Consider the following 27,411-nt stretch of genomic DNA (forward strand, 5'->3'; position numbering starts at 1 on the left):
TACTCCTAATTATTTAAATACTCGTTTCTTTCATGATAGCTTCTTCAAAATGAATGTGTAACATTATTATTTAAAATTGAAGGAATTTAGGAATACTTTAGTTAGATTTAAATAATTTTAGAACAGCTTTAGGAATAGGAATACATGTAGGAACTAGGAGTCATGATGTTAGTTTATCCTAGATGTAACAATATATTTTTGGCGTTTTTCATGGCAGCCAATTGGTTATATTCTTTTAAATAAACGCGTCTTAAATTCCTAATTAGTAATGTTGAAATAAAAATATGTTAACTTTAGAACTTATAATAAATTTTTGTCATGATAGTGTTTTTTTTTCTATTTTTCTTGATTTTAATATCTGTGAGGCTTTGGCAAGTGAAAATTATGGAGTTTTTTAAAAGTTTTTATGAATATTTGAATTCGTTTTCATGATTATGTACCAAATATACCTATTAACAATTTTCTTTTTTAAATATATTGCAAATTTCTTAACCTAAAGGTGGGTATTTTTCTATAATAATATGGCATTTTATTTACAATATGCGTTTTCGTCTTTTAAAAAGACCGTGCCAGTCTTTTTAGTAGACTATGCAATTATTCAGACACGTACAGTACTCCAAAAGTGATAATGCGCATAGAAATCTTCGTCACAGTTCGGCAACTGTCATATTCCCGGAGCGTCCGAAGACGATATGTATATAGAGTGGTTAAATGCATTTTCTTCATGCATAATTTAGTAAAATTTGTTTCGTCAAATGAAATACATTTTGGAAATACGACAAATAGCGAAGTTTTGCATGCGCATTATTAATTTTGGAGTACTGTATGTCTGTATATATAACTAAGTTTTTATATACACTTTTTATATATTTTTAATTATTGACCTAACAATGGACTCGTAAAATATTTTTTTAATGTGACATTTTTTTTGTTTGTTTATCATTATCAAATAGGTACATGTAAAAAAATAGTTTTTTTTAATGGTGCAATATTTTAATTATTTTTATTGAGAATTAAAAATATTTTAATTTGGTCCACTTGTTAAGTCAATAATTAATATAGTCTCATATTATATCTTTACACGATTTCTTTAAAATCTATCTTCACATACTCAGTTTTATCAAAATTTGCTGAACAGAAAAAGATACGATTTTTATATATGTAGAAACCGTCGCTAAATGTCATAGTCTTTTACCGAGTAGAAACGGTTTACGCGTAGCACCTGTTCGACGGTCTACTCATTGAGAAGACCGTCTCATGTGGTCTCAGAAGACAGAGTCTTTTCGAATTTAGCACCTTAACCAAATTGGAATTCATGGAGTTAAAATTTTGACTTAAAAAAAAGTTTGCTTATAAATTGTCGGAAATAAATCGTGTTTTATTCAAATTATTAGATTTTTCTTAAAAGTTGTTAAAAATATAGATTTAATACTAAATAAAACACGTTTTAAAACCTGTTTTTGTACAGTCATACTCGCGTAATATTTTTCTTTACTCTTTTACTCTTTTCTTTTGGTCTTTTCAAGTAACGTTATACAACAGTCTATAAATCGGTCTTTTAGAATTGTTTATCAAAAGACCGTTATCACAAGATCTTTCAGTACTAGTATTTAATGGTGGTCTATTCAATGCAAATAGTTAATAGACCATTAGTCTATTCTTCTCTAGCACAAAATATATTTTACAATACAATGGTCTATCAACAAAAAGACCACCATTTTACATAATCAACTTAACAATCATTCTTACGGTCTACTCAAAAGACCAATACAATTCTCACATACCACTTTCCATTCAAAACTCTTCCACAGTGGTCTTCTCAACATACCATTATACTATACAGTCTACTCAAAAGACAACATCCCACAACGGTCTACTGAAAAGACCACCACACACCCTAAACCACTCAAATTTCTCTCCACCTCGGTCTTTTCGGTCTACTGGAAAGACCGGAAGGCCTTTCGCTTCGGCGCTCTATGTAACCTCAATTCTTGACGATGCTTCGGATCCAACATGGCGGTATATCCGGTTGGCGTGCACAGTTCCGGGTGGCGGGAAAAGAACGCTCTATATCCGGAATGTAATAAATATACTTCCGGGTAATGTAAGTATGGGTATTTGTCCTTGTTACGTGCGCGATCCGTTGAACGGAGGAAACGGGATCTGTGAATGAATAAATGAATTGTTTGAATAATGTGAATAAATGAATAATTTAGAATGTGGGTAGAAAAAATAAATGTGGGTAGTTTTGTAGATGTTTGGAATGTTAACAAAAACTGTAATAAACGAATGCAAAGCCATTTTGAAAAGAAGACAAAAAATGTTGTGTGGTTTTATGAAACCACGGTAAAAGTGAAACTTTTTTTCGAACCATAGACATTTAACTAAAAATTATCGTATTTGTACGATAATTATCGTACGTATCGTGCGTCACGCGACATGCGCTACACAGACCAAAAAGTTTGAGACGATGTAATAAAAGTTTCACTTTAAAAATGTTAAAAAGGTATGAAAAAAAAAACTTCAAAATATTTTAGTAAAGAACAGGAACGTGCCGAGCACACGTGACAGAAGTGAAACTTCTTTGGCAAGATTCAATGCCAAAATCGTCGCTTACTCCATGACGTGACGGTATTTGCCATGAAGCATTGAAATTTTACCCTCAACGCGCCTAAAGTAGTTTCCTAATATTAGCACATTCAAACAAACAAAAATTTTAAAGTGAAACTTCTTTAGACGCATTGAGAGTAAAACTTCAAGGTCGCGTCATGCCAATACCGTCACGTCTTGGACTAAGGCGACGATTAATATTTTGAATCTAACCAAAGAAGTTTCACTTTTGATGGGTGTGCTGGGCACACGCTCTTTTTTTAATTAATAAATAGTACTTACAATTTAGGCCCCCGCTCGAGTGAGAATTCACAGTGGAACACCAGGATACTCCGTTTGCTGCCATCCCTCATCGGAACAGCCTCCATCAGCTCCAGGATCTGATCATTCGTGTACAGGTTCTTGGCACCGAGGATGTGGCCACCTTCATATTCATAGGGGTAGCGGCAGTCTATTACCTGGAAGAAGAAATATTATTTTAAATTTTTAAAGAATAGAATGTTATTTTAAATTTTTAAACAGAATAATTCAATCACGAGGCAGGAATCGAACCTGTTATAATAAAATCGTAGGACAAAACTGTATGTTGAATTTAAGGAATACTTGAGGCGTGATCTACATATTGATATTGAAGCCAAAAATGTAGTTTTTGAAATTTTTGTCTGTATGTATGTCCGGGCTAATCTCAAAAAGTACTGCATGGATTTACTTCTTTGGTACAAAGATAGCTTGAAACCTGAGGAAGGACATAGGATAGGTTTTATCCGGGAATGCCCACAGGAACCGGAACTATGCGGGTTTTCCTTTGACTACGCGGGCAAAAAGATAGTTGTACATCCTACTAATATTATAAAATATAAATGCGATAGTTTGTGAGGATGGATGTTTGTTTGTTATTCTTTCACTCAAATACTATGGAACCGATTACAATGAAATTTAGCACACATAAAGAGGGTAACTTGGATTAACACATAGGATAGGTTTTATCCCAGAAATTCCACGGGAACGGGAACTATGCGGGTTTTTCTTCAAAAACGTGGGCGAAGCCGCGGGCGGAAAGCTATTAGGTATATAAATGCGAAAGTTTGTAAGGATGGATGTATGTGTATGTATGTTTGTTACTCTTTCACGCAAATACTACTGAACTTTGACTACATGGATAAAAAGATTGTATTATAATTATATAATTTAAAAAATAAAAAACGCACCTGATAATCATGCACAGTCTCATGATACTCTCCTCTGATCAGAGCAGCGAGGGTATCACAGGATATCGACTTCAGGTCTACATGGTCTCCGGTGGTGAGTGGTAATGCGAAGGGTAGGGAGAAGTCACCGATGAGATCTGGTTCGCAGGCAGCTGAAAGAAATTAACGATTATAAGAAAATGGTTGTGAAATAACGCGTGTATTGCACACAAAAATACAGGATTACAAAATAAGAGCGATACAAGTTAAAATATGTTGGTCTTATCGCTGTAAGCGATTTCTGCCAGACAACAAAACCATAAGTATTACATAATATTTTATGGTGATGGTACATTTAGGTACATTTTGCTTTAAAACAGATATTTTATGATAAAAAGATTGTAAAAAATGTAAAAAAATACACAAAAAATATGATTTTGTTTTCTTTTATTAATGCTGTACTTAAGTTTTTTTTTTTTTAGAAATTGTTTAATATAAGCGAAATTTACATAATTCTTATTTGTTGAATAATAAATACAATAGATAGTATTGCATCACTACATAGTATAAAACAAAGTCGCTTTCTCTGTCCCTATGTCCCTTTGTATGCTTAAATCTTTAAAACTACACAACGGATTTTGATGCGGTTTTTTTAATAGATAGAGTGATTCAAGAGGAAGGTTTTAGTATATAATTTATTAGGTTTTAGACAAAGCGGGCGAAGCCGCGGGCGGTAAGCTAGTTTATTATAATATTAAACATATAAACTTGTAAAATATACTTACACCTTGCCAAAGCAGACATAATCGACGCATTATTTTCCGAAAAAGCACGTTGCAAGACGGGCCTCTTAACATGTTCAGATTTCAATCTCTTACTACTAGAACTTTCTTCTTCACTCACTCTCTTATTATTCTCTCTCGGATCGAAACTCAAACTCCTGTGCACTTTCAATTTCTCCGTAAAACTATCTTTAATTTGACCGGAGAGTAATTCACTAAAGTTCGAAATTTTGGGCGAGCTTGATATTTCTTCTATGTCCAAAAATGGCTCTTCAAATTCCGAAATGAATCCACTTTCCACCGATTCTGAGGTTAAGCGCTTCGATATTGAACTAATTGATGTAATACTGTTCGATTTCTCCAATTTTGGACTCTCCGAGAACTTTAAGCTCTTTTTCACAGACAGCGTCTTCTTCGGAGAAGTAAATTCGAAGTCTTCATCGAAATTTAACACTCTAGTAGATTTAGTTCGTTCATTTTTAAAGTCCAGAGCTCTAGAAGTGGTTGGTTTGTTAAAAGATGTGGATGTTTCACTGTCAGACAATGGAGCACCAAAAATGAAGCTGCCAGCGTTGATTTTCCTTGTATTCGACCTTCCACTAGATATTATATTGGGACTATCTGTAGATATGATTTCGTATTTGCACTCGTCAAAGTTTTGGGCATCGAATTCTTCTTCCAAATCGTGGAGGGTTTCGAAGTCTGTGTCTACGGGGAGAGTCTTTTCGGGTACATATATGTCGGATTTGTCTGCTTTAGTTTGGAGGTTCGTGAAGTCCAACTGGAATGGTGAATTGTTCATAAGTATATTATATAAGTTACAAAACGGATATTCAATTGGACAATGCATGATTTTAAAGTAACAGGATGTATGTAACAGTTTGAATTGGTTGAAAAAAACAGTGAAACATTAAACTCATATTTTGCTCAGTTTTCTGAAGTCTACAGAAAAAAGAACACAAATATTGTGATTATAAATTAATAATTTTTGACAGTTTGGTGAATTTTCATTATTATAAGCGGTAGTGGTAGTAGTTAGTTTAATGGTTGAGAGAATAACTTTATTTCAATCATAGTAATTAGTAAATTATATATTGAATTTTCTTTTACTCAAAAAAAAAAAAATTTGATGTGTTTGATGAGTATTATCAGGCTTGATTAATAATACTTAATAAATTACCTTGGTTTCGGACCAATTGCTCTTTGTTTCGAACTGTCCAAACATACAATCCTGCGTCTCTTCCTCAATATTGAATCTTTCATTCTCTTTATTTGCACGAAACTTATTTCGATCCTCGAATATTCTGGAAATTCTATTCCGTTTCCGTTCCCTTGCATCTATTAGCGGAGACCTCAAGCGTTCCATGGTAGGCGAATTTTTGTATAACGGTGACTCTTTTAAATATAGTGGTGTTAGTTTTGGTGAATATACTGTGTGTGAATATGGTGATTTTTCTAATCTATTGGGAGTACCGTTAAATGGTGAATTCTGTATGTCACCTAGCACACGGCGAGATGGTGAACTGATATCGCTAAATTTTCGTTGTGTGATCGGCGAATTCGATTGTAGTTGAGAATTCCTTTGTATATTGGGTGAGTTATGTATATCGCTAAACACTTTTCGTTGTGTGATAGGCGAGTTCTGTATATTGTTGAAGACGTTTTGTTGTGTAGGTGACTGTATCTCTCCGAGGACTCTCCGCTGTGGTGTTATCGGGGAGCTTTGTTTATTGAAGTCTATGGAATGTGGTCGAACTTTTATCTTGTAGTTGTGAGATAGGGCCTCCTCTTGTTTGCGTTTTGTTGCATTGTTACCGGAATTTATTCTGAAGTTTTCTGTGATGAGCCTGTAACAAGAAAGATTAATTTAATATTGATTTAAAGTGGGTAGTATGGAAGAGGTTTATGATAAATATGGTTGAATTATTAACTATGTTATTTCATTGTTTTAAATATTGATTGTGATCATTTTTAATTTGGTATTGTACATTAAATTGTTAGAAATAAATAAAATATGTAGTTATATGTATAGTATAAGTAATGAACAAGATCTAGATTCAGATGTAGCTGTCGATCATTATCATTACATAGTATAAAACAAAGCCGCCTTTTCTGGCCCTATGTCCCTTTGTATGCTTAAATCTTTAAAACTACGCAACGGATTTTGATGCAGTTTTTTTAATAGATAGAGCGATTCAAGAGCAAGGTTTTAGTATATAATTTATTATGTTTTAGACAAAGCGGGCGAAGCCGTGGGCGTTAAGCTAGTGTTAAATAAATGATATCTATTAACATTGTACTGTAATCAGCTGTGTATATATGTAGGCAAGTATTATTTTTTATTGACTTTATTGAAACCATTGTAATTAAAAACATTTCATCTCAAAAAAATTATTATCCAATAAAATAGGAGTAGGTAAGAATCCACATTGTAAATTTTGAAACCTTAAGTTCAAAAGACGTATTGAATTACGTACACAATATAAATCTATAAATCGTGCCTTCAATACGTCCAAGTATTTTCTCACCCAATTTTTTGTAACATACCTAACTTTGTCTTAAAGGGTAAGCCAATCACACCCCTAACTAATAACCGATCCCACGGGCTGTCTCTTGACAATATCAGACCCCAAATAAGTTAACAATAAACTTTTTAGACATCGAACATCACGGCTAATATCGTCAATACATAAACTGGTTCCACACCCTTAGCCGTCACACACTTTTCTTCACGGAAAGGTTATGTGAACTCACAGCGCAAACTTTAAAACGAAATTATAACACTTTTAACACAAAACTGCATTAGAAATAACATTATGAAAAAAGGTAGATGAAAATCTTGAATGAATCAGGTGGTAGATTCGCGCGCTTTGATACCGGCATCTGACTTTGACATTTTATGCGTTCGGATACGCGCTAGTGAATTTTATGCAGATTCACAAAATTTGTTAAACTTTATCGCGGATGATAAACGGTTTGTATAGATCTGTTTAATATTCAAATATTCAATGTTTGAATGGGAAGATGCATCCCTCGAAGAAATCAGTTGGCCAATCAATATTCAACATATTTAAAAGACGGGGTCCCGCCACCGAAGATCATGAATAAACCATTATAACCGATTTGTAACGGATGTAAAATGTATCACCGTTAAATTTTTATTGTCATTTTACTAGCCTATTCCTCCTTCCAACATTTATACTTTTTCCACTTAAAAAGGTAAAATAAGCGCCAGTTTGACATGTAAAGTTCAATTCAACATTTAGTTAACAAAAAAGTGGGTTTGTTTTTTAATAATGTTTAACGTACTTTACTTGCATTTTAGAACTTGTCTGGTCCCTTTGAAGTGTACCCTTGCTCACAATGACTGCACTTTCTTATCACAGTCAAGGGTCCGGGCTGTAACGGTTAAGCGGCAATACGTCTCTTATAAACAAGTTCACAAAAGGGACAAATTAAAAGGAAGGATAATGTTGTTCTTTACAAAAAAACCCGCCAAAGCAGTACGGAATTGCATTAAATGGAATTTTTTTTTTTTTGCTTTTACATTTTATGATATGATAAGAGTTTTGCAGTTCAGTTTACAATACACAGGACTTGTAAAAGTCATAAAAGTTATCAGTACTATGTTTATTATGGCCGTAATTCAGCTAAAAGCTTGCTAATCCATATATTTGTTATCATTGAATAGAAAAAAAAGACCATTTCACTTGATAAACGGACAAGTTATCATAATTTGGGCAAGTTTAAGATAATATAAAGCAAAAAAGGGTCCCTTTATATTATCTATTGTGTGAATTCGAGTAATGCGCTTTTTATGCAGTGTTTCCGAACGGTTTTTGGCGCCAATCATTTGAATTACAAATTTCAACAAATAATCTTATTAACGTTATACAATATACAATACATTATACATACATAAATTTTGGTTTGATTTCATTTTAATTTTTAAACGATTTAAGAAATTTCATACGATACGAAGTAGTAAGGTATTAAAAAAAATGTTTATTTTAAAAATGACATCAATTTGACAGATGTAATTAGTATTTTTTAAACGTCATTTGCGCTACCAGATTTAGAAATCCTTATGAATATAAATAGATAGCCGTTATTCCTTCCTGACGGAAATCGAACCGAATTCTTCGCATGTGTCAACCGATGCGATATGACTTGGGTTGGATATGACAAAAACCACAAGCTTACCACAAGGTTATGCCAAGGATAGGTGTTTCCTGTCTTTGCCTGCTGATATTTATAGCCGTGGTAAAATTGATGAGATTTGGTGTGGTAATTGTAAAAACAAAAGTTATGTAAAATAATGAATAAATTTTTTTTTAATTTGAAAAATTAGTCTTTTGTGTTACGTAATTTGAGGAAAGTTAATTTACCACGCTTTTTAATGACTATAAAACTATAAAATAGTATAAACTATAAAACAAAGTCGCTTTCTTGAACATTTTGATGCGGTTTTTTTAATAGATAGAGTGATTCAAGAGGAAGGTTTTAGTATATAATTTATTAGGTTTTAGACAAAGCGGGCGAAGCCGCGGGCGGTAAGCTAGTATCACTATAAAGTTAAGACCTTGTAAAGTTGTAAGTTTTTGCGCGTAGATATTTATTTTTAAATTAGCTAATCTGTACTCATATACAGTTTAATGAAGACTAAAATTAGGCAGACATGGATTCCATACGCATTTTTATCGCAAAACTTAAATTCCGACCGTTTACAGTTGCTCCGAGGTTTACAGTGTCTCCCTAGCCATTAAAAAAAAAGAAGTTCGTATAATCTATGCTAGTGACGTCATCCCTAATTTTGTTCCGTGATAGAAAAAACGGTTAGTACAATATACGTAATGAAATGGGGAAAGCCGTTGCACCCTTGCAACCGTTGAATCGATATTTATATTATGGGGTGGATTTACCGTTATCTGTGCAATATGATTTGGCGGGTTATCGATTATTTTTTTGTTTTGATATTCTGTGGCAGACTTGATAATGAAATTTTCGGTAGTTTGGTCGTGTTTTGAATTTCAAAATCTTGTTGGATTGTAGCCGTTTTAATTACCTACCTTAGTTATCTGTGATTTTTATGTATAGTTTTATTTGATGGATGTTTCTTTCGTAGTTAATAAGCTATTTTAAAGATAAAAGTACATATCATACAGTGATTATCGTAAAATCCGATTTAACCATAGCTAAATCTAAATAACAAGGAACTGTTATTAAGATTTCTGTGGATTTGCCCATATGAAGTAATTAATGAACCTGTATATTAGTTGTTTTGCCTTGATAGACAAAAATATCATAAATATCTAATATAAGGGCTATCGACCTTAAAAAATATATTTTTATGACTTATAATCAAAATTTGAATAATAATTAATTGGAAGATTAGAACTTTAAATTTATGGTATTACGTCAATAAGTTAACTCGTTTATAAATTATTTAAATATCTTCTATGTGAAAGTCCGTTAAATATAAGTATTTATTACGAATGTAATCTGTCGACATTTTTCTTATCTAATACAGGATCATTTTACATACTAAGAAGCTGATAGTGTTGTTTTATCTATACTTATACATATTATAAAACTGAAGAGTTTGTTTGAAAGCGCTAATCTCAGAAACTAATGGTCCGATTTGAAAAATTCTTTCGGTGTTAGCACAGGGTGTTAGATATTATTTATCGAGGAAAGCTATACCTAGGCTATATATGTATAATCACGCTAAGACCGACAGGAGCAGAGCAATGCGTGTAAAACCGCGTGGCATAGCTAGTTATACATATACATATAATTCTTTTGAATACAATTAAGTTTACAGAAAATAATAAATATAACATACAAAAAATATAATATAGGTAGTAGGTACATTCATAAAAATTGTGAGCGTAGTTTTGTATATATGTATATTATGTATTTACATTTAAAAAAGTGATTGAGGGTAAACGTAAATATAACATGCATATAGTAATATTATATAGAGGCAAATAAATTTAATTGATTTTATAAAAATCCTAAATACTTATAATATTATGTAACATGAACATTGTACATAGATAATTATTATAGGGTTAAATAACAATTGCAAGATTTAACAAATTAGGTACAACTAAATTTATAAAAAAAAATAGTTTAGGTAGTAATTAAAAACAAAAAATATAGCTAAATATATGTATAATATATATCCCGTAAGACATCTCATCCCATCCATCCAAACACTTTATTGAGAAAAAAGCATCAATTGAATAGTGTACTCTATTTATTTCACTATTGTTGGCACGTGGCGTCCCCCGCCACCTGATGGTGAAAAAAATCCGATCAAATACAGCACGTGCTATGTGGGTGTACACACACACCCACACACACGAAATGCAGTTGTGTGTGTGTGTGTGTGTGTATTGTGCGAATTATCATTGGGGTTAGATATTTGGATTTAAGGAAACTACATGTGCCGCGCGGTTTTTCTCGACGACGACGAAATAAAAAAATAAACTAGGTACGTAGTTTATTTAGTAATCTGGGTAAGAAACTAAGTACCTACTATACTTATGTTCTTCAGTTGTGTAATAAATCAATCTAATTTTAAAGTACTTTTATTGACAAGGTAGAAGAAAATTTGTCTTCGGTGAATTCTATGGTTAATTATTTTGATAAGTGATAACTGATAAGAAAGAATGATTGAATTGAATCAGAATTATATTTGACTTTGTTAAAAATAAAAAATAAATAAATCATAAAAATTCACTAACCGCTAACAAAAGAAAAACAAACCTTGCATGCACTCCTTGGAAACAACAATCGAACAAACTAAACATTTTGACACAACACTAAAAAACTAAAATAAATATTTTAAAACGGAACACCGGAACACGTCCGCATCCCGCGAACTCCGATACAAGACTGACCTCTCGGTACATGTCTAAGAAAATTTCCTTTTGACGGTAACAATAGAAAGGTAGGTCAAAGGTTTAAAATGGCGCGTGCCACGGCAGCTGATTGCAACTGGCATCTGCTACAGCTGAGATGGAGACGAGGGTGGTAAGATTGTAACGGTCTTGCGAATGTACAATAGCCTTAGATTGCGCGAGGTCAATAAGCTTTATTATCTCTGATTTTATTTATCTGTGCATGGACCGGTGGGTGAAAAAAAAATTGACAGTTCGCAAAAAAAAAAATTGATTCAATTGTTTCTGCAATAAGTTTTATTTATCTGTGCGTAGACCGGTGGGGAAAAAAATATGACAGTTCGAATTAATTTTTTTTTTTATACAGTTCGAAAATCGTATATATTTTTGCATTTATCAGTTCAAACGTAGGTTTGCATGTCTTTTTTCTTATAATATAGCTACTGTACATAAATGCGATGGTAATTATATTAATTATTATTATGGCAATACATAGAGACGATTCAGTTTTATTTCTTTAGTAAAATCAGTAACATTACTTTTTGAGGACCCAATATGAAAATATGATGTACATACAAAAAACTTACATCCTTAGCTTACATCAATATGTCGTTTTAAACATTCAATTTATTCTAATCAGACCGACATTATACATATATACAAATAATGTTAAGTTCCGTCTGTCCCCTTGCATATCAGTTATTGCTTATACCGGATGGATGTACATACATCTTGTATATATATTGATATATCTGTCCCTTCGTTGTATTATATGAGTACCTATTAAATATGGACCTTTTATATTAAACATCGAAGTATTCGGATTCGGTATTAAAAATATCCAATCGTTTGAGTTAAAAAATTTTCATCAAGATTATCATAAAAATAATCAAAAACTAATAAATATGAGAGTTATCTATAATTAGGAATTAAGACTTTAATTACAACAAATTAAAACAGCATAAAACATTATTATCATTCTATTAATCAAACAAAAAAAGCAAACACGAAAACACATTCGTATCTAATAACACTAAATAAATCGATCGATCTAAAAACAAAAAAAACTACGCAGCGCGTATCCGAACGTCTATAAAATTTAACCCCAAACTAAAATATATAGGTACTCAATTTCCACCCACGCCTTCGCCCGCGTTGTCTAAAACTTAACAAATTATGTACTAAACCCTTCGAAAACCACTCTATCTAATAAAAAAAGATCAAAATCCGTTACGTAGTTGCAATCTTACACAGGGACAGACAGCAACTTTGGTTTAACTTCACTACATAGTGGTAACGCCAATATAATTAAAATAGTAAATGTAGATATTAAATGTTTATTATTCTGTGGTGTATTCCTTCATCCTTCCCTACATACGAGCACAACCAATCATCGCGCGCTATTTAGCGCTCGTCACGTGACCTACCTATGTCACGAACGACAGACAGTAGTTCTCTCCGATCTTTCGCGAGGATCGGGACTCACCGCCGGAGAGCTTCCACGAGGCTCTCTAGATCATCAGGCATTGTGCTTCTGTAACACCACCGGGGTGCCGTGCCCCGGCCCTTGGTCGCGCTCACCGCCGCGTGTGTGTTTGTGTGGAGTGTGAGACTGGACCCGTTCTTGCCCGCCGCGAGCTGGAGGACCCTGACCGCGTGGCGGCAGCGTGTGTTCTGGACGCTACTCCCTCCGACGAGGTATGTGCCGTGTGTTCCCGTCTTTCCCCTCTTTGCTAACACCACGTTGATCTAAATACAGTCCACTTTTATATCGAGAATATATTTACTTATATTTTTTATATTGGCGCGACCATTGATTGGTACCTTCGACCCGGATAGTAACCACAGATTGGTCCATTACGAACCGGATAAGAACCATTGAGTGGTACCTTCGATCCGGATAGTAACCATTGAGTGGTCCATTGCGAACCGGATAAAACCTGATGATTCCACCGCCCTTATTAGGATACTCATTGTGTAGGCCCTAATAAGCGTATTAGTAGTATCTTCAATGCGAAATACTATTTAAAATACCGCGTAGAACGACAGTGCGTCTTCTACTATTCATATAAAATATATTTTAAACCCGCCCTTATTAGGATACTCATCGTAGGCCCTAATAAGTGATTTAATAGTACATTCATTGTGAAATAACTATAACCGCATAGATCGACATTGCGTCATCTATTATTTTCCGCTTAAAATATATTTTATTCCGCCCGTGACATTAAGTTACGCGTATATTATTATTAAAATAGTTAATTAAAACTATATTCATATCGTTTATCCGCAGTTATAACGCTTAAATCATTATAAATCGAACATATTACATCATATTTATCTACGGTCTACCCGCACTCGAAATTTATCGAGTACCTACATTCCGCGATCCGCTGTTATAATCCGACCATATTGTAATTGCATAGTGCATACTCGGTTCTTAACGCTTGCGTCACTGACCTACTTTATTTGGTCGTATTACCTTGTTTTGACATTCTCTGTTTGAATATTTACTTTTGTTATTAAAAATGCCGCCTAAGAAAATGACTAAGTTAGCTGATAGTGACGCTTCGGATGTTAATGATTCGGAAGATATAAATGATTCGCAGTTATCCATGTTGTTAGCTAAACGCGAAGTTATATTCGAAATGGTGCAAAGAATTTATGATTTGTCTTTGAACGTTCATAACAACGCTGCGCTTATGGAAAGTTTCCTTGACGAGTCCGCGCAGATAGAATCATTACGCGATGATTATAAGCAATGTTTAGATGAATATAATATTCGCTTGTTATCATTAATTCCCGCCGCGAAACCTGATTATAAAAGCCTCGTTGCATTCGAGTCTTTATATAGCAGGATTAAAAGAATTAAATCGCAATATTCGCAACCATGTCCGTCACACGGAGATATTAATAATTTGCATAAAAATAGGCCTAAATTACCGCCTATTGAATTAGTACCATTTTCGGGTGATATTCGCTCATTTCCGCTGTTTCTTTCGAATTTTGAATCAATTGTTCATAACAATCCCGGCCTTACAGATGCCGAGCGTTTATATTATTTACTAGGTAAATTAACGGGGAAGGCCACAACTGTTATAGCTGGTATAACCCCCTCCGCTGAAAATTATAATTTAATTTTACAAACTTTAAAAGATAAATATGATGATAAACGTATGTTAGTTTCCGCGTATTTAAATCAAATGTTTGATTTTAAACCTTTGCATTGTGCGTCCGCAACAAACTTTGATTTATTTACAGATAACTTTATTAGCGCAGTGCGCGCCTTACAGAATATAAAGTTAGATAATATTACAGATTTAATGATTGTTCATATCGCGTTGAAGAAGTTAGACTCAGATACTGTTCGCGCTTTCGAGACTGAGTTTGGTAGTGAAATGCCTACTTTTGATAACTTAGTTCAATTTATTCAAACTCGTGCGAAGGTATTAGAACGCATTCATCCTTCCACAAATTCGGGAATAAATAAACCGCCTCGAAAGAATAATTATAACCGCAGTTCAAATAATAATTCGTCCGCTCCGTCTAAGTATCAGTCTTACGTAACAACAGCTGATTCGGTTTATAGTTGTCTTTGTAAAAATATTACGCATCAACATTTATATAAATGTTCGAATTTTCATAAAATGAGTCCGCAGGAACGTTTGAAATACGTAAAGGATAGAAACGCGTGTATAAATTGCCTCAGTATAAAACATCGAGTTTCTAGTTGCTCATCTTATTCTAATTGTCGCGTTTGTAAATTAAAACATCATACAATGTTACATTTGAAACGCGAATCTTCCATACCCGCGCCTGCGTCTCACCCCCCGCCGCGCAGCACACCGTCGTTGCCTGCGCCGTCGCCGCCGTCGGGCGAGTGCGTCCGCTCTGACATAGCGCTATTTACCGCTAGCTATACAGCTGATACTGATAACGCATTTCAATGCAACCCGCCCGCGAATAAACAATGTACTATTTTATTAGCAACCGCTGAAGTCGTAGCTTATAATTGTAAAGGTGAACGGCTTATTATTCGCGCGCTTTTAGATACCGCTTCGCAAAGTCACTTCATTACAAATGAATGTTGTGAACGTTTAGGTATTAAACCGCAGAAAACCGAACGTACTATTATTAAGGGGTTCGGTGGTTCAGAAAAAATTATAGATAGTAATTCCGTAAATATAAAATTTTATTCGCGTCTTGACAACAACATATCTTTTAATATTTCACCGCTAGTTGTTGATCATGTTACGGATTTATTACCTACCGCTGTTATAGACACTTCTGTCTTATCGCATATTTCGCATTTACCGCTCGCAGATGAGAGTTTTGGTACGCCAAATAAAATCGATTTATTAATCGGTGCTTCTCTGTTCCCTCATCTGCTTCTCCCCGACGTAGTTCATGCATCTCGTGACTCGTCGGCGCCCGCTGCATTGCGCACGGTGTTAGGCTATGTAATAATGGGTTCAGTACCCACCATACCTAACATACATAAACCGCCCTTGACGTGTTGTCACGTTCAAGAGACCGCCGCTATTGACTCATTAGTCAGGCGTTTCTGGGAGCTCGAGGAGCTTCCTACCGCACCTCCCGTTCAACATCGCGATGATGTTGAATGTGAAGAATATTATAAATCAACTACAACCCGCGACCCCGTGAGTGGCAGATATATCGTTTCGCTCCCATTTAAGGATGATTTCTACACTCTCGGTGACTCATTTAATATTGCCCGCAAACGTTTCATGTGCCTCGAAAGAAAGCTACAGGCTTCACCTAAATTAAGGTTGGCATATGATGACGTCATAAAAGATTATCTAACGAAAAATTATATTTCACCCGCGCCTCCGTATGATCCGCGTGATCCTACACCTATTTATATTATACCGCATCACGCTGTTCTGCGCGAGGATAAATCGTCGACTAAGCTGCGCATGGTTTTAGATGCTAGCATGCCAACTTCTGGAAGCCAGCGTTCATTGAATGACCTTCTGCATGTTGGGCCGAATTTACAAGGCAATTTGTTTACAATAATTTTAGGTTTTCGTCTCCACGCGATTGCCATGACCGCCGATTGCCGCCAACAATTTCTGCAGATATTCGTGCGTGAGTTTGATCGTCGTTTTCAATGTTTTTTATATCGTTTCAGCCCGCAGGATCCGCTGCTTCTTTATCAATTTAATCGAGTTTGCTTTGGCATCAAGTCTAGTCCTTATCATGCACTGCGCACGGTAAGACAGCTCGTAGAAGATGACGGCGCGAAATATCCGCTCGCGAGTAGCATTGCATCTTCCTCGTTGTATATGGATGATATCGCCTTCTCTATTCCCACGGAATGTGAAGCAGTTTCCGCGTCGCAGCAGCTCATCGATTTGTTTAAGGGAGCTCAGTGGGATCTAGTTAAATGGAATAGTAATAGTAAAAATGTGTTAGATAATCTTCCCGCTTCGCACAAACTTTTACCCTCCGCGGTAGAGTTTGATAAGACCGTGCAACATAAATTACTTGGTCTGCATTGGTCTACTGTTGATGATTGTTTTTATTTTAAAATTACCGCACCCGCCGATGTGATGTGCACTAAGCGCTCCATCTTGTCAACTATCGCCCGTCTGTGGGACATGATGGGCTTCGTTGCTCCCACAGTCGCGTATAACATCCCATCAGATAACTACTACCATGTTTCTGGTATTGAAAATCCCGCTGACGTACTTTCGCGTGGCATTACGCCACAAAATCTCGTCTCGCACCCTCTGTGGTTCCAAGGACTCCAGTGGGCTCGTTCGGACCCATCTGATTGGCCTCATAAGAGTCTCAATGGTGAGTCTATTGCAGACATTCCCGAACGAAAATTATGCACGCACACTGTGTGCCCGCCTATAAAGCATTGCGCTTTATACGATACCGCCCTTCGCGTCTCGTCGCGTCGTGTATTTTATATTTATAGGTTCCTTATATTGTTACCCCGCCGCGGTGTTATGATGACCGTAGAGGAACCTAATTTCGCTGTAAATAAAATTATTCCCGCCCTGCAAAATAAATATTTTGCAGAGGAGTATTCTAATATACTCTATTATAAATTTTATTCGCAGGCCTTCAAACGCTTGAAGCCTTTTAAAATTCGCAACAGACTTATCCTCATCGGACGTCTAAGCGATACCGCCCTGGAATATGCACATAAGCATCCAGTGATATTACCGCACAATGATCACATAATTATCATGATCATTGATTATTATCATATTAAATATATGTATAATATTATAACGAATTTGTTTCGTGTTATTTTAATTACCGCGCTCTTATTAGCATTACCCGCGCCGCAAGTCAAATCTGATCACGTCAGTTTGCTTGATAGGCATTCGCTACTGGACAAGTTAGTTCAGTCGTTTTGGAAACGTTGGAGATTGGAATACTTACACGGTCTGCAGGTTAGGCAGAAATGGAATACGCCTTCCACACCTATTACTCCTGGAACGGTCGTGGTTGTGATAAATGATAATGCACCGCCCCTAACCTGGCCTTTAGCCGTCGTAGAGAAAGTACATCCTTCAAAGGACGACGTCGCGCGCGTTTGTACAGTTAGAACCGCCAAGGGAACTTACCTTCGCCCGGTCGTTCGTTTATGTCCGCTTCCAAGACAATAGTTAAACCGCATTAGTATATTACCGCAGTTAGTTAAGTTTAATCTTAAGTTTTTCGCACCGCTTTAGTTATAATTTGTTAGTTATAAATACCGCCGTGACTTTAGGAATTTTTATACCCCGCTCGCATTACGCGATCCTAGAGTCATAGAATTTGTTAGTTATATTCCGCCGTGACTTTTAGGATTTTTTATTATCCCGCTCGCATTTTGCGCTCCTAGAGCCATAGAATTTTTTATTTATATTACCGCCGTGGCTCTTAGGACTTTATAAACCCGCGCGCATTATGTGATCCTAGAGTCATAGTTTTTCGCTGTATCTTATGATTGGTTTTAAATGGTGACCCATTTAGGGCGGGTGGATATGGTAACGCCAATATAATTAAAATAGTAAATGTAGAAATTAAATGTTTATTATTTGTGGTGTATTCCTTCATCCTTCCCTACATACGAGCACAACCAATCACCGCGCGCTATTTAGCGCTCGTCACGTGACCTACCTATGTCACGAACGACAGCCAGTAGTTCTCTCCGATCTTTCGCGAGGATCGGGACTCACCGCCGGAGAGCTTCCACGAGGCTCTCTAGATCATCAGGCATTGTGCTTTTGTAACACCACCGGGGTATCCCGTGCCCCGGCCCTTGGTCGCGCTCACCGCCGCGTGTGTGTTTGTGTGGAGTGTTGGACTGGACCCGTTCTTGCCCGCCGCGAGCTGGAGGACCCTGACCGCGTGGCGCGGCGTGTGTTCTGGACGCTACTCCCTCCGACGAGGTATGTGCCGTGTGTTCCCGTCTTTCCCCTCTTTGCTAACACCACGTTGATCAAAATACAGTCCACTTTATATCGAGAATATATTTACTTATATTTTTTATATTGGCGCGACCACATAGTATAAAATGTGCTCAAATTTTTAACCGACTTCAAAAAAAAGGAGGAGGTTATCAATTCGGCCGGTATTTTTTTTTTTTTTTATGTATGTACACCGACTACTCCGAGGTTTCTGAACCGATTTACGTGATTCTTTTTTTGTTCGATGCGGGATGGTGTCGAATTGGTCCCATAAAAATTTTATTCGGATAGGCCCAGTAGTTTTTATTTTATGAGCATTTTTGTCTGTAGGTATTTGTAAGTGCAAGTTTGAAGTCGGTTGTTTTTAACGCAGTTATCACTTGTTAATAAGTACTAAACAATGGATTTTGATGCGTTTTTTAATAGATAGAGTGACTCAAGAGGAAGGTTTTAGTATATAATTTATTAGGTTTTAGACAAAGCTGGCGAAGCCGCGGGCGGAAAGCTAGTTTATACTATATGTATTCAATGATATGTATAGAACATATTACTCAGGGGAGACACAGACCGTTACCGATCGATGTTGGCATATTGAGCCCGCGCCTCGTTGGAGCGTTAAAAAAAATATTTGCGCGGTCATTTTGACATTAGGGTTAGTTTAGAAATTGATGAAGGATTTTGATATATTTTATAATTAACAAGTATGAATACATAAAATAATAAAATCGGTGAAGTATATTTAAGTAGGTATTTATGATAATTTTATTTATAATAATTAGTATTAGTACTTATATTATGTAAAGTTGAACGTTAGTGTCAAGAACATAATACAACTAAATGTTAACAAAATTAATTCCAAATTTTACTTTTTAAGTACGTCTCTTCAAATATTGTATTCATTATAAATGTTATCTTTCATCAAAAAACTTTTTTTAAACAAATCGATATAAAAACAACATTGTTCAATGTCCAAATATTACTAAAATGGCGTGTCAACTAAAATTTATGTTTTAAATTAAGTTTTTAATCGTTATTTAATCTTTATCAGGCCAATAACAACTATTTCCTTCTTATCTTATCGATATAAACATCTGCTGTCCGTTGCGTTGCAAAAAACGCTAAAAAATAACATTTTCTAAGTATTTTTTAAACTTATAACAAATATTTGAGGAATCACGTGATAGGTGTAAGTAATGTAAGTGTAGAAACGGCTGAACTGATTTTGATGATGTTTTAGTCACAGTACTAAGAAGAGAAAGATTATATTTTGTTTATTTTTAAAAATGTGTATAAGATATTGACTAATTATTTAATTAATTACCTACCTAATTATTTCAGAAAGGCGGAGCACGTTCTTCAGAAAATTCCAAAAAACAAGCATTCCAAATTCAAATTTCAAACATGGAACGCCGGCCATAAACTACAAACTAAAAACACATGTTTGTGTTCCATTCATAATTCGTTGAACGAAAGTGAATGGGACGCACGTGCTTCCGGCGATCGATTGTCTATGGTCTTGTCTTTTGTTTCAATTTTCTATAATCTAAGGTTGGTCTTTTGTTCTTGGTTGTCTATGGTCTTCGTGCGGGTAGGTAGTAATTAATTATATTACACTTGTAAAAAGTAACAGTAGTTACCTATTTGAAGATGTTTATTTCAAGAAGAAATATTATGTTCGATATATAATTATTGTGGCTATTGTTTCACAGATGGTTTTAAATGTGTATTTGATTTAAGAGATTTATTGATTTACTCTAGGAGTTCTACAAAATTTAATTTTCTGTAGGTACCTTTCTAGGCCTAAGACATACTAAAAAATAAACAAGTATTAAAAATGTGTACATATTTTCGACGTGCGTGAAAGTATGACTTGAAATAAAGGTGCGGTGATACAGAGCTAAGGAAAAATAAATGAAAAGTGGATTTAAATGTAATTAATAATGCATTGGAAATCGGAACGCAGACTTAGGCTATCTATAAGACCTTGACGAGTCTAGACTAGCAAGAGAATCCTGAAAACTTGTATTATTACTGTATTATTATATTTTAAAATTGTAATGTATTAAAAAATATTTTAAGATCTTTTATGATGATGAATGGAATGACGTTTAAACTTAAAGTATAAAAATAGCCCAAGTTAGGTTAGTACTCAGTATGAGAAGCCATCGTCGCCTTACTCCATGACGTAACGGTATTGCCATGGCCCATGACGCAACCTTGAAATTTTACTCTCAACGCGCCTAAATAATTTTCACTTCCATACATAAATATTTAGTAACCTGTGGTACTGTGTAGACGTACCATTACTCGAATTCTTAGTACTGTGTGGACGCACCATTTCTCGAATTATTAGCCCTGTGTGGACGCACCACTCGAATTCTTAGCACTGTGTAGACGAACCATTACTCGCAAGGACAAGTGTATACTGTATACCGCACCCTATTTTGACTCCCTCGGAGACATCAAGCCGAGTTCCGTTCCTGACCACATCCTTTGTTAAAACTGTTTTCTTTATTTTGTGATTTAATGCGATAGCGTAAATCAAAGTTTGTAATACATGTTACTTTGTCAACTTTAAAATTATTAAAAGATGTTAAATTGTAACAATTTACTAAAATAGTTCTCGATTTTCTTCTTAATTGTAAAACTACATTTACATACAGTAACATAGGTAGGTACTAGGTAGGTAGGTAGGTTTCTCTCGTGACTTGTACACAAAAAAAAAAAAAAAAAAAAAAAAACAAAAAATATGTATTATTCTTAGATATTTCACACAATTTCAACACATTCACAAAAATATCATAATAATATGTTAGAGGCAAAACCTGTGGGCAAAACTCACAAATAATATTAAAACAACATTTTGGTGCGTATGCGATTCTTATTTCTTATACACCCAAAATTTCCAGACCAATTTAAAACTTGTAACTCTAGTAAATTAACATTGAATTAGTGCATCTAGGTCATTAGTTAGCTTAATTGAGCAGAAGCATCACCTGTTATGTTATTTAATATGCATATATCGCATATGCTGCTGTGCATATGGGCATATGCTACCATGCGGGAGGTCCGTTTGGTGTTGTGTAGGGGACATCGATTGGAAATCTTATAAAGTTATTTATTTGTCGGTATTAAGAGTTATTTATTTAACACTTTATTGTGCAATAAACCAAGCACATAAAATAACAATTTACAATAAACGCACAAAGGGTGGCCTTATCACTATGCAGTGATTACTGCCAGGCAACCACGCCAGTTATGTTATTGTAAAAGAGAGAAAGAAAACATTTAACACTATCTATACTAATATTATAAAGCTGAAGAGTTTGTTTGTTTGAACGCGCTAATCTCGGGAACTAATGGCCCGATTTGAAAAATTCTTTCGGTGTTAGATAGCTCATTTATCGAGGAAGGCTATATACCATCACGCTACGACCAACAGGAGAGGAGCCACGGGGGTGAAACCGCGCGGAGCGGCTAGTAAATATAATAATTATTAATTGATTGACTAATACACGCAAAAATTCGCTTCTTTATGTCTCTTTTTCGATGTTGGAAAAAAATTACATGACTGAAAATTTATAATTAATTAAAAAGAAGACCTAACATGGTCTATCAAATTATTAGTTCCAATTTCCAACAAATTTTGAGCATATGTATAGCAAAAAATCCATATAAAACTATCATGTCTGTTTGTCTGTTACCACAGACTAATAATTATATCTGTTACTCAATCAAGCCTAAACTACTGAACCAATTTTCATGAAATTTGGTATGGAGATATTTTGATACCCGAGAAAGGACTTAGGCTACTTTCTATCCCGAGAAAATAACGCAACCCCGGAAATCCCACGGGAACTATGCGGGTTTTCCTTTGACTGCGCGGGCGGGTCACGTGACATACATGATATTATTATATCGTACATTATGTGTGTATTTCCAACACGACACGTTCCGTTGCTTAAGACAATCAAGCTCCCTACAATTACGTAAGATTCAACACTTGTGACGTCACATCCAGGTTGTAATGAACACATCCGCTGTTTAACCGCCATTCATAAAATGACCACAGTATATAATAATATGACCCAGCTCCTTTTAACGTCTCTTACATATTACTTACGGTGGCCTGGAAGAGATCGCTACCTAGCGATAAGGCCACCGTTTGTACACATTATTTCCTCTCATCTGTACTTTATGTGTCTCTATTTCTTTCGTGTGTGCAATAAATAAATAAATATGACCAGTAACGAAACTCCATACAAAACGTTTGACGACTCACTTACAGTGCACTTACATCAAACCGGCCGCGGCGATGCTCATTCTAACCCTAGTATGTCAAATTATTTTAGTGTAAACAGGCGTAGAGCATTCTTTCGTTGTTCTTAGTGCGTTAGAAAAGGTTCCATGCAATGTTCTAATACTGAACAACACTGGATACGAGTTTTCATTTACACTAAAAGATCACGAAAGAATGCTCTTGCTCTAGCTCGTCCGTTTGAATATAATTTACTAGTTATATCAGGAAGTATTTAAACACCTACGCTGTTAAAAAACTTACGTCTAATTCATTCAAGTATTAAGTCATATCTAAGTTACACTTCAAGGACACTTGAACTTCGCAAAGTTAGGCCACTTCATTGATAACTTACAGCTTATCGTTACTTATCTGTGCCGGTTTGCCGCCTTTAATCTATGCACGTGTTCTGAATAAAATTTAATGCTGCATTTACACATTCGACGTAACATTCGTTAGTTTAATTAAAAAAAATTGCTTTATGTAATAGGTATGTTTGATAGAATATAGCTTTTCTTTTAGATTCTTCTCAGTAAAAACGATCTTTAAAATCGGTGGTAGTTTAGAAAATGCTTAAGTATAATTATACTTGTTAATCTATACCAATATTATAAAGCTGAAGAGTTTGTTTGTTTGAACGCGCTAATCTCGGGAACTACTGGTCCGATTTGAAAAATTCTTTCATTTTTAGATAGCCCATTTATCGAGGAAGGTTATAACTTATAGGCTATATATCATCACGCTACGACCAACAGGAGTGGAGTCACGGGGGTGAAACCGCGTAGAGCAGCAAGAGTTTAGATAAATAAAAACATTTAAGTTCAATTTTAAAAATACGATTTACTTAGAAATCATGTTTGCATTTTAATAAAGATTTATTTTCCTCTACAAGACGCTTGAAACATTATTTCTTAACTTGGATTATTAATGACGTCACAATATCACGCATAATCGTCTCTTTGACATCGCTATACGCACGAACGTGTAAATGCACCGTTAATTTCGAACCCAAATTTGAATTTCGAACGTGAAGTTCGAAAATGGAGACCACACTTGGGATAATTGCCATGGAGCGAAAAAAATGAATGCGGCGTTAAAAGTAATTTCCTTTTTTTTCATCGATTCTTGGAAACTTAAGTATAGTTATAAATCAATACAGTTAGAATACACGATTCAATCTCGATGTATGAAATTGAAATGTATAATGTAAACTAAATAGTAATTATTATACAGAGGAAATATTATATTTTGTTTGTTTGAATGTATGCAATGTTCAAAATGTAATAAAAAATAAAACGACTTGTATGAAGCAATAATCTTCAGAATTATTAACAGATTAATTATATTAAATATTATCAAAATTAGAACATAAAGAATTACGTCAACCTCAGATAAAAACAATCGCTAGTCTATGCTCAGTCCTTGGCCGCAATCGGATTGAGGGACCGTTGCTGACGTCATCATAACGGTCGTGCTGAAAAATGCAGTTTAATATAGTGTTGTTTACGATTGTTTGAAATATAGACCAATAATGTATGTTGGTAGATATTGTATTTTATAATGATATTTTTTGATTAAAAATGCTAATATTTACTCATAACAGTTTAATGAAATAGTTTTCAGCTTCAGAAACGTTAAAGAAATGCTTTTTAACATTGTTTTTAAATGTTTACATTATAAGCGGTTGCTACTGTTTGTTTATCTGTTCTTCAGTTCTGGTAAATCTCCAAAACACGTGGGACTCAAATTGAAAGAGCTTTCACGTACCTACATACTTGTCCACCAGAAAAAATAAAACAAAACATAATCAAGCCGCGGGATCTTTATTCGCGTAAATACAAAGCTTTGTGCTAATCATCCATACATTTACAAACTGTAATATAAGATGGTTATAAAATTATAATGCGCACGAAGTCGCGGGCGTCAACTAGTATTATGAAAACTTTGAACTGGGTCAATTGGCCACGTGTCACAATGAGGGCAGATCTGTTACATGCGTAATAAATAGAACAATTTTGATTACATCTAATGTATTACTGTTTAGTACTAAATATAAAAATATTTGTATAGTGAACAAAATTGTGTTACATGTATTTATAAGGCAATGGATGATGGATGGATGACGCTTTTCGTGGTTTTTAATTTGTTCGAGATATGTTCTGAATAAGCATAGACAAATAAACGAGATGAAACTAATTTAAATACGAAAAATATAATAAATTATTTCAAAAAAATTTATATTGGTTTGAGCTTTTGACATTTCGGCTACTTTTAAATCGAATACTTACCTACTATGCGATTTCGCAGCTTCATGTATGTTAGTGTTTTTACTTTTTTTATCATTTTACGATATTATTACAAATTTTCATAATCTACAGTTATCAAAAATCTTTTTTTTTATTGATATAAGTACAAAAATGTTATCATAAATACTTTTCATAATTTATTTTGTAAACTTACAGTTAACGTTTCACGTTAAAACGTTAAGAAACACAATGAGAAAATGAAAAGGATTTAAATTTCTTGTGCTGTGTGCACTATCTGACGGGCGCCATAAGGTAACAGTACCATTTATGGTCAGCGTTCCAATGTTGGTCGATTTTGAAAAAAAGCGGCGAAATAAGAAATCTTAATGCTGTTGGAAAAATTTAAACACTTAATTATAAACTATAGACAATCTGCTTGTCAAAAAATGACGTTTCTCAATATAAAACTTCACATTCGCATTAAGGCGAGCCGTTAAACAGGATGCAGTGGTGAAATTGTAAATTACGTGTTATTTTTGTTAAGGTTGGTGAGTATTTCTGCTCGTTTTATTATAATAAAATAAGGGTTTTTGAGATATACCTTTGCTGTGATACTTAAGGTAACATACCTGTCAGACAAATGATACCAAAAAATGCACATATTTCTATCCTGAAAACTGCGTAAACTACGCTGAACATTACTGGAACGTCCAATAATCATATTTCCAATGATGGTCAAATTGACCACGATTGGTGTAATAAGGTTTTTTGCTTTTTTGATCAAATTTAGAATATTTGTCCGCAGAAATAAGGTTTAATTTCATCGTTATTTCGTTTGTAAATAACGGTCCAGTAATGGTCAATAGTTACCATTATTGGGGTGACCATGACTGGATGTTGAATTACAAACCGTTATGTTTATATTTTATAGGAGTAGGAGCGTGCTTTTTTATTGAACTATTTATCCTTATTTTTGCCAAATTAATCAATAAGGAATAAGAATTGATTTGGTTTCTTTGTTTCATAAGACAACAATGGCACCAAAGAATGACTACACGCCCCATCAAATGGGCGATGGAAGCTGTCAGAAAAGGATATAGTTATTCAGCAGCAGCTCAGAAATATGGTGTACCGAGAATGATTTTCAGGAACAAAGTCACGGGAAAGAGTCCTGCTGTCTGTCATATGGGTCCTCCTACAATTCTTTCTACGAATGTGGAAGTTATATTGAAAGAGTGGTTGTTTGCAATGGTAGAGCGACATTGCCCGCTAGGAAAGGAACAACTATTAGATTCAGTTCAACTTATTATAAAATCTGCTAATAAGAAAAATCCATTTACAAATGACAGACCCGGAAGGAAATGGTTCGATTTATTTTTAAGCAGACATCCATAAAACAAATCTCTTGTTTAAAAACAAATCTCTTGTTTCTTTTATCATGAATAACACACATTATTGATAAGCCTAGTGACCATAATTGATGCTGGCCATAATAGGAGCAGACCATAAATGGTGGGTCAACATTGGGTTTTTGGCTGTCCATCATTGGTACTGTCTACATCAACTTTTCAAATTCATTTTTTGACTTTGCTATTAAAGACAAGACCTATTTATAAGCTTTCGTGTTTATAAGAATCCTGCCATATATCAATATCAACAGCTTTGAAACATATATGGTTTTAATCAGATAATTATATTTCGGAAAATAAAATTTAACAACATTAAAGTGACCATGACTGGTGCGTTTACCGTAGACAAAAGAATTTGGCGCGAACGTTGTTAAGGCGCAGATATACTTTTATTTAATTGAAAATTATGGGTAAGATTTTAGTCTTGATTCATTGAAAATAATGTTAGACGAGAAATGTTTCTACACGTCATTTGATTTGCGAAAATGTTAAATTTATTTTTACACTTCATATAGAGTAATGAATTTGTACGTCACTAT

General features: G+C 34.6%; 1 protein-coding gene across 1 annotated transcript in view; it reads right to left on the minus strand.

Annotated features, from left to right (window-relative positions):
* Positions 1–1,498: 1,498 nt before the first annotated feature.
* Positions 1,499–27,411, minus strand: part of LOC123704602 (M-phase inducer phosphatase 3-like) — a 41,598-nt gene continuing 15,685 nt past the window's right edge. Inside the window, exons 2-6 of the mRNA XM_045652998.1 lie at positions 5,760–6,426; positions 4,583–5,360; positions 3,819–3,970; positions 2,893–3,068; positions 1,499–2,163 (exon numbers count right to left, since the gene is read on the minus strand). Coding sequence (XP_045508954.1) covers positions 1,938–2,163; positions 2,893–3,068; positions 3,819–3,970; positions 4,583–5,360; positions 5,760–6,426 — 1,999 coding nt within the window. The 3' untranslated portion in view covers positions 1,499–1,937. The remainder of the gene's footprint in view (positions 2,164–2,892; positions 3,069–3,818; positions 3,971–4,582; positions 5,361–5,759; positions 6,427–27,411) is intronic.

The sequence above is a fragment of the Colias croceus genome, chromosome 30 (genome assembly GCF_905220415.1).
Source record: "Colias croceus chromosome 30, ilColCroc2.1".
NCBI classification, from domain to species: Eukaryota; Metazoa; Arthropoda; class Insecta; order Lepidoptera; family Pieridae; genus Colias; species Colias croceus.